At 48.0% G+C, this 8,909-nt stretch overlaps 1 protein-coding gene across 2 annotated transcripts; it reads right to left on the reverse strand.

Annotated features, from left to right (window-relative positions):
- Positions 1–3,328: 3,328 nt before the first annotated feature.
- On the reverse strand, positions 3,329–8,855 carry TADA1 (transcriptional adaptor 1). 2 transcript variants are annotated; one of them, XM_068416915.1, is made up of 4 exons: positions 8,733–8,855; positions 8,400–8,491; positions 7,203–7,268; positions 3,329–3,405 (listed from the first exon to the last, which is right to left on the reverse strand). In XM_068416915.1, the coding sequence occupies exons 1-4, from the start codon at positions 8,804–8,806 to the stop codon at positions 3,362–3,364; spliced, it is 276 nt and encodes a 91-aa protein (XP_068273016.1). In that variant the 5' UTR covers positions 8,807–8,855; the 3' UTR covers positions 3,329–3,361. The 2 variants fall into 2 exon arrangements, with proteins under 2 accessions (XP_068273016.1, XP_068273017.1); XM_068416916.1 differs by lacking the exon at positions 3,329–3,405 and adding an exon at positions 6,825–7,074.
- Positions 8,856–8,909: the final 54 nt, after the last annotated feature.

Consider the following 8,909-nt stretch of genomic DNA (forward strand, 5'->3'; position numbering starts at 1 on the left):
TTGGCCAGGACAGCCTAGCAGATTTCCTGCTGACGGGTTTACAGGATCCGTGCACAATTCCGTCAGGAACATTGGGGCTTAAGACAACGTTGCGTTGGATGTGCACGCGCTTGCTGCCAGTGAACAAATGCAACCCAAAGACTGGACAGCCCTCTTGTGGCTACAGAGGCAACCCCTGCTTTGTGTCACCTGTATCCTTCTCCCTTGGTTTTGCACAGCAAGTGAGCACTCTTTTTCCTTTGGAGCAGAGCGTGCCCTGTGCCAGGGCCCCTGCCCACCTCCAGGGAGCTTGGATAACTCAGCTCTGAAGGTACTTCAGCCACCTCCGAAGCAGAGGCTGGAGCTCTGCTGCCAGGCGGGGCTGACAGCACGGCAACGTCTCAGATGTTCTCTGCCCACACCTGAGCCAGCATTCATCATTTCCTCCAGACATGGAGGAGAAGTGACTGTGGCCATCCCACGACTCGCCATCCACAACTTGGCCAGCCTCAGGCACATTCACTGTGTACTGACAAACAACCAGTTCTGGTTCTCTCCTGCTACCACAGGCTGCCACAGCCCAACAGCAGCTTCACACCAACCGGCGTGTTTACCTCCGGCTCTCACAACTATGCTTAATTTGCTGTAATCAGGAATTCATAAATACAGTTACACTACAGCCCTGTTACAGGGAACAAGGCGGCTGGATGTTCTTGGTTATGTGGAGCTTCCCACACTCATGGTTGAAGCACGAGCAGTGTGTCCTCTGCTGTGAAAAAAACCTTCTAAAACATGACTTTAAGGATCAGGCTAAACCAGAGGATTCAGGTGAAGTTTATGAATGGTCAGCTGCTAAGAAAGGGTTAGAAACAACCTACACACACACACACAGAGATGGCACATTCTCCTATTAAAAAAAAGTTTATTAAAAAGTTTAGCTACATCTCATCAATGACATGAAAACCAATAGTCTACAACAAACTCTGTTGTCAAAATCCATCGGTCAATTATAGGAAATTAAAAGATAATAAATAAGCCCTCTCCAAAAGTCATAAAGCTGGTGTCACTACTCATCACTACAACATCGCAGCAAAGGCCTAACAAGGGGGTGGGGGAATGCACCGTGGACAATCACGTGAAGGACCGCTCTTGCCCTTCATCGAGATCTCAGGACTTGCATCTTAGGACCCATCAACGTAACACTACTTCTCTCACGGGATGTTTTGCTCTTTACCAATGAGTCCTTCCTTCCTCCTCCTCCTCCTCTCCTCCATAGCAGGTCAGACCCCTTCTAGGCAGGGGGGATTAGGTGTGTTAAGGACAGACAGAAATTACCTGGCCCATTTCAAAGCTTTCAGTAAAAGCAATCTCTCTAGCTCATAACGTCACCCCACCCCAGACCCTTCCTCCTTGTCAGAAGTCTCATACAGCTCCTTCGCAGCCTTGCTTGCAAAAGCATCCTTAGCTCACTGTGTGACCGGCCGGCGGAGACGGAGAAAGCAAAAGACAGAAAAAGCAAACACCCCGCTTTTATCTGACAATGTATTACAGATGAATAGGTTATAGCAGAGTCTGAATTTTAAAAGTGCTTTATTTTAGAAGTTACTATGTTGCTTTTTAAACTAAATGGCAAATAAACTTTTAGGCTTTGACAGTAGACCCTGAAAGATGCAACTTAATCAAATCTCAGCCTGCAGATTTAACAAAAACTTAGCCAGACGTCACTTAGAGCAAGGGAAAGGTGAGGTGCTATGTCCTATTCTACACTATAAAGAGCCCAGAGCAGAATGTTTTTGGCTCCTTTTCCAGGTTTTCAGATTACCAAGCCTGCCTTGCACTAGATGAAGACAGCAAAATTTCCCTTAGTATTCTAAGAAAACCAGTACTCGTCTTCCTGGTGACAAATGACAAGGCTGGGTTGGCTCAGCTGTGAAAATTCAGAGATGTCAGCAGCTTTTATTTAATCTTGCTAGCAAGAGAATGAGATGTTAACAAGCCACAGCAATGGCTGCTGATATGTCTTTGAAGATGAGCAATAGATAAGAACGTTTTTCTAAGAGCTGCCGTGTCTCTGCAGTGAAGGTACCAGCCAGCCCAGACAGAGCGTGTCAGGTTTTCCTGACGTGCTGCACCAGCAACGCACAGGAGGAAAGGACAAAGATACAAACAGAGAAAGTCACGACAGAGAAAAGCAGCCAGGCACAGGGAACATGCATTTTCCCACCCTTTTTTATTTCATCTTTAGTTGTTTGTGGGGGTTTTTTTTTATCTGCTTGCAGGGTTTAATAAAATGAACTCTGATGATCCTCCTCTGTCAACAACTCACACTCCCATTTTATTCCTTTTCCTCCCTTTCCAGCTCTCTGGAGAGAAGTGGAACACAAGCAACCTGAGCCTGTCTCACAGTTGGCAGTCCTTCAAGCAAAGCTCGTGGGCAACCCTGATGTAATAAAATGCTCCTGCTATCCCAGCAAGAGCTCTAATTTGCTGAACCATCTCTTAGTTGGCTCCAGATTACTAGTAAATAAATTAAATCTTTACATCACTAACTCACGTGCTTGCAATTGTCTCTGTTTTATTGTTAACATTTAGCAAAGGAGGGAGGTAACAGTTGAAGTGAGATATGCATTAACTCAAGAAACCTTGCTAACTTGATTGCTTGCAATCGTCCAACAAACAAGATAAGCTTAGTGAGCAAGTCCATGCAAGGTTAAGAAAGGCTTTAAACTCCAATTCCTCCTGATGGAATTTTGTGGGGAAGAAAAACCCCAGACATAAAAATTAGAAAAGCATTCTGAAAATATTGGTAAAAAGAGAATACCAAAGAAAACAATTTTCTTGTAACGGGAAGTGTGCCACACTGCTCAGGCTGGTATAGTGAACCCAAAATCATCATTATGGCCCTCTTTAGTATTTTAGATAGCATGTTTCTGGGAAGTTCCTCTCTTCAGGCACTCTCACAGCTTCCCAGCTATGTTACAGCTGGGTGCCACTCGAGTACTTATGGGCATCTGTCTCCGTTTAGCCCGCACCCAGGGCTAAACAATAACCAGATGTTCTATCACCCAATGTCCCCTCCCCAGCCAAGAAAGGGAATTGGGAAAAGGAGGGAGACTCGTGGGCTGAAATTTAAACAGATTTAATAAAACAAGAAAAAAAACAATATCGATACTGATACAAAAGACACAAAACTATACTTAGCTCATAGAGTGACAGCAAGTCCCTCCAGAGATAGTAACTGTTGATAAGAGAGGAGAATGAGGGAGAGGAGAGCAGAGCAAAGAGCCCTCCCATCCCTATCCAGCTTTCCCCTTTATCGTGCACATGTCATTAATGTTACAGAACACACCTGTGGGCCACCCTGGGGCAGCTGCCCTGGCTTTCACTGCTGATGGCCTTGATCACCACACCACAGCTGGCCACAAACTGAAACAAAATGTAACAGAAAAGTGATTCTATAAATTTTATCCCCATGAAACCAGGACAGCATCTTTACAAACGTGGCTACCATCACCCGTTTTTAAAAAGGGCAGAGAAGTCAGATTTGGGATTGCTCAGGATCCTGCTGTGCCCTCCGTGGGAGCTCAGCAGGAATTAAAGCAACTGGTCGTTCTTCATATCAGAATAGATGGGAAATTCCCTCCCTCTCCACCACCAAGTCCTAAACATCTTGTGCCACACAGGCTGTTGAACTGGGATTTGAAGTTTGCATGACCAACAGCCTAAGCAGAGGAGAGGGGGAAATGGAAAGTGTTCTCACAAAGGGTCACATTCACCCAGTGTTCCCCTATAAGCCCAGGTGGAACCACTACTACCAGAGGCAGCAAGATTTGGATCAGATGAGTTTGTTTGCATCGCTCAACATATGTTATAATCACTCCTTAAAGGTTTCCTATTCTAAATGCCACTATATCAAGTACACTTTTAACACTGACCACACAATTTTTTTTAATGCAAAATAGCTTTTTAAAGATGGTTCTTTCCCCTTTGTCCCTCTCACATGAAGGTGGAAAGTACATGCATCAGTAACCCTTGTGATGGCGTGCCAAGCACAAGTGCATCAAGCACGCTTCTTTGAAGTTACTTGTTTCCATGACTCATGAAGTAAACACCTTCTACCAAAAAGACAGTGGTGGAGACAAAAGCCTGTTAGCTTTCCATCCTTACATGGGAAAAAAGAAAAAAAAAAACACTAGCAGGTGTCAGACTGGCATCTAGAGGGAGAAAAAGCAATCTAGACATAACATCTAGAATTCTGCTCATACTGCACTTTCCTGGGCTTGCATGTACAATCCCCTACACCACACAGAGCAGACTTGCACGTAAAAGTTGTATGTAATAGCTCTACCAGTCAGTGGCCCAGAAAGAGGTATCTCAGCACAGATTAGCTCCAAAGTCCTTGGCAGACTCTGCATTGATCTGAGGAGAGCAAAACAGAGACTCTAGAAGGGACCAGCAGTATGTACTGTCAACTGCAGAGCACTAAACCATGTCTTTAAGAACACACATATGATTAAACTGATTTTTTTCAAGCTGGCTTATGCACATCTGTGGAGACAGAGCCAACAAAAGCCTGCTTGAAAACACCGGAGCTGACCAGCTGGTCAGCCAGCACTCCATTTACATGCTGCCACCGATCTGCTGAAGCACTACAAAGAAGGGTTCTTCAAGGGCTCCTAAAGAGAGTAAGCTTCAATGGGACAAGAGAAGCCCTTGCAAGGACTTGAAATTAAAAAGGTCAGGTAGGAAATGACGAGCATACGGAAGACACCCGTGGAATGCCACACTGCTTTGTGCTGGGCTCGCACTTTTAACACATTTCTAGACAGCCTCGTGAAAGGGGGTACTGGGGAGCTGACAGAGCTCACTGACAAATCCCAGCTATTCAGGCCAGGGAAGGTGAAGCCTGACCGGACAGCTGCAGAAGAGCTGCACAGGACTAAGTGACTGGATAAAGAGACAAATGAAATTCAATACAGCTAAGCACAGAATGGTGCACACAGGAGTAAACAACCCCAACTTCAGTCACACAGCGACGGGCTCTAACCTGACCACTGCCACTCAGAAGCAAGACCTTTGGGCTACAACCTCAACACCGACATCAGCCCAGTGCTGAGCTCAGAGGACACAGACACTCTCTCCCTCCCCCTCCTAATCTAAAGTCAGCTACTTCAGGTAATATTCACTGGGGAATCACTGTTCTTGTGCTTTCTTTCTATAGCCCATATACTCTAAGTCAAAAGGCAAGGAGCAGCAAGATTTAGACACAAATCTTCTGAATTACACCAGTGCAGACTGCTAAAGAGGACAAGTCTGGGACTCAACACATGTTTGTAAAGCTCAAGAGCAAACAAAGCAAGTTTGGAGGTGGGGAAGGTCAGTATTTAATTAGCACAGCTGGTATAGTTAAGGACCAGCTACAACACAAAAAGCTGTGGGCATCCATAAATTTTGCACTTTTTCCTTCCCCCAGCTACATCAGGTACTCCAATAACAGGTATTGTCTCATCACAGAAAACTTGTGTATTGGCTTTGCATGGCAAGGTTTTGGTAGCGGGGGGGTGCTACAGGGGTGGCTTCTGTGAGAAGCTGCTAGAAGCTTCCCCTATGTCCGACAGAGCCAATGCCATCCAGCTCCAAGATGGGCTCGCCACTGGCCAAGGTCAAGCCCATCAGCGATGGCCGTAGTGCCTCTGGGATAACACAGTTAAGAAGGGGAAAAAAACGTACAACAGCAGCTGGAGAGAGGAGTGAGAACATGTGAGAGCAACAACTCTGCAGACACCAAGGTCAGTGAAGAAGGAGGGGGGAGGAGGTGCTCCAGGCACCAGAGCGGAGATTCCCCTGCAGCCCATGGTGAAGACCACGGTGAGGCAAGTGGAGCAGATATCCACCTGCAGCCCATGGAGGACCCCATGCTGGAGCCAGTGGATGCCTGAGGAGGGTGTAATGCTGTGGGGGACCCACACTGGAGCAGTCTGTTCCTGAAGGACTGCACCCCGTGGAAAGGACCCATGCTGGAGCAGTTTGTGAAGAACTGCAGCCTGTGGAAATGACTCACATTGGAGAAGTCTGTGAAGAACTGTCTCCCGTGGGAGGGACCCCACGCTGGAGCAGGGGAAAAGCATGAGGAGTCCTCCCCCGGAGGAGGAAGGAGCGGCAGAGATGTGTGATGAACTGACCGCAACCCCCATTCCCTGTCCCCCTGCGCCGCTCAAGGGGAGGAGGTAGAGAACGCCGGGAGTGAAGTTGAACCCAGGAAGAAGGGAGGGGTGGGGGAGAAGGTGTTTTTTTAGGATTTGGTTTTATTTCTCATTACCCTTCTCTCATTTGATTGGTAATAAACTAATTTCCCCAAGTCAAGCCTGTTTTGCTCATGACAGTAATTGATGAATGATCTCTCTCCCTGTCCTTATCTCAACCCATGAGCCTTTTGTTATATTTTCTCTCCCCTGTCCAGCTGAGGAGAGGAATGATGGAGCAGCTTGGTGGGCACCTGACATCCAGCCAGGGTCAACCTACCACAACTTGTCTCTCAGATCTCAGCTCATCAGAGCTGTAATAATTTTCCCTCCCTTACTACACAGCAGTTTCATATCTTGAACTGCAGCTCAACTGTCCTTCCCATCAGATCTCTGGACTGAGGGTTCTTTTGAAGACCAAACAAAATGTATCTTGCAAGCCTGACGACAGCCATTCTAAATGCTTACAAAGTTAGAAGGTTAACTATCTGCAGAAGGTTGGGTTAACTGGCCATGGCTCAATCAAGACTCACTGTTAAGCATTCACAGTAAGCATTTTTCTACCAGATACCGACCTGATTTCGAGATCAGTCAGGAAAATCCAGCTCCCCAAAATGATATCCCCAGCAGAGAGAAGAACAAAGAGCATCACCAAGTTCAGAAGAGAGAGGAAGTGGTAAGCAAAGCAGCATCTCCCTTTACACCTCAGCTCACAGCACACACCCAGTCCCGAAATCAAACAAGCTTATCACGCACAGCAATCCAGTGTTGGCCTCTCATCAAGCACACGCAGCTTATTTGTACAAGCATGCCTGCTGAAATCAGCTGGATCACCACTTTGCTACCCTTTTGCCTGTGCAGCAAAACAAATGTGAATATTAAGGCTCAGAAAATTGGAGTGCATTGTACAAAACCCACCAAACACACACGTGGCAAAGCGTTCCGACCCGATTGTTTTTAATGAGGCTTCTCGGGACTTACCTGGTGCAGAAACCAAGATCTGGCATCGGGTAAGAATAGCCAGGAGGAAATCGTTGTGAGAGTGGACTGCGTAAAGACAGACAGTTCATTAGCAACACATCAGAGCCCAGAGGCACTCGCTCAAAGCAATCTTCAAGTAGCTCACTGTGCCTTTCCGTGGTCCTGTTTTCCCCATGTGCTCAGCTACAGGGGCTTAACTTTCAATTTACATTTTTTGAGAGCTTTCTTACTAGATCCAGAACCTGCTACTACCATCCTAACAAAAAGGATACTACATGACATGGAGACAAGTTAGGTCACCTCTCAGTGTGCCACACACACAGATCTAGCCCTACAGAACGCAACACGAACATTTGGTGTGCCCAGCCAGCGAGAGGAGGCTCAGCTGTCCCTCCTGCCGTGCAGACTTCTGGTAGCAAGGCTTTTGGTTTTGCTAGAGAAGGACCAGTAAGAGCCAGCCCCAGGAAAGCGAAGTTAAGTCAAATAGTTTCTAGATAAAATGCAACTTTGTCGCAGAAGGGTTACTGGAACAGAAAGTGAGTAATTACACATTAGAAATAACAAAGATGAATGTCACAAGCCAGGGTTGGAGGTTTACAGGATCCCCTTTGGCCTTTGAACTCGAGCACCGACAAATTCCCTGCCCTTCCCCACAGGGATCGCCAAGGTGGAAGTCAGGAGTCCCCACAACGCTTTCAGCAACACCCATCAATGTTTGCAGACCCGTACAGAGGTGAATACGAAGGAATCTCACCCTCCAGTGCTCCAACCTGCCACCCTCAATGGGCAGGAAGGGGATCTGCCTACTGCATAACTCCTCCAATGAATTCGGGGTTTCCTTCCCCCACTTCAGCCACACCACCAGTTTAGTCCCAACCCAAGGGAGAATGCAGTATGGAAATGGGCCTCTACGGTGACATAACAAAGTGGTTTTGGTTGCTGTGACAGTGTATTTTACTTTTTTACCATATTTACAGAAGGCCAAATTGCCCATCAGTGTGGGGCCACAAAGGGACTTTCCCCTGCAGGCCAGGGCACCCCCCACCTCTTGCTATCAGAGCCCTGTGCCTTCTTATTTCCCCCACAGCGATTTCACTGCTCAGGAAGCATCGCGCAGCAGGGAGGAGCTCCCTTAGTTCTGGTGGGGCAAGGCATCACTAGGGACAACAGGAAAACAAACACAAGATGTCCTTTTACCATTGTCTTGTGTGAGAAGCCTGCGTGCTTCCAGGTCAAACTCCTCCTTACTGATCTTTTGCTTGAACCAGAGCTTCAAGTTGGCCCAGTACCTAGGGAAGATCAGGGAAGGTGCAGACACCAAACTAAAAGCGTTCTTCCGAAATCCACTGCTTTCCTCCGGCAGCGCAGAGGCCCGGGATCAGGCCAGGCTGAGGCCTCCGCACAGCCGCGGTACCAACGCGCGGCCCTCTGAAGGCCGGGAAAAGACACCACCCTCACAGGCCCGGCCCGGCCCCGCCGGCAGGACGCGCCCACCGCGGCTCGGCCCCACCGCCTCCCCATCGCACTCACTGCTTCACGTTCTCGCCCAGCGCCTCGCTCAGGCTCTTCTTGGCCGCCTCCAGCTCGCTCACATACGTCGCCATCACCGGAGAGAGGGGCAGCAAGGCCTCCCGCCTCCCTCCCGGAGCCGCAAAGCGCGGCGGCAGCCGTAAAGCGCGGAGGGCGCCCGTCACGTGACAGCCCGCC

The sequence above is a fragment of the Nyctibius grandis genome, chromosome 21 (assembly GCF_013368605.1).
Source record: "Nyctibius grandis isolate bNycGra1 chromosome 21, bNycGra1.pri, whole genome shotgun sequence".
NCBI lineage: Eukaryota > Metazoa > Chordata > Aves > Nyctibiiformes > Nyctibiidae > Nyctibius > Nyctibius grandis.

What these genes read in the sequence shown, in the direction of transcription:
- TADA1 (XM_068416915.1), bottom strand. Translation starts at nt 8,806, where the DNA reads ATGGCGACGTATGTGAGCGAGCTGGAGGCGGCCAAGAAGAGCCTGAGC. An exon ending in GCTTCTCACACAAGACAATG is followed by an intron (nt 7,269 to 8,399) that starts GTAAAAGGACAT and finishes GTCTTTACGCAG; the next exon opens with TCCACTCTCACAACGATTTC. An exon ending in GATCTTGGTTTCTGCACCAG is followed by an intron (nt 3,406 to 7,202) that starts GTAAGTCCCGAG and finishes ATTTTGTTTCAG; the next exon opens with TTTGTGGCCAGCTGTGGTGT.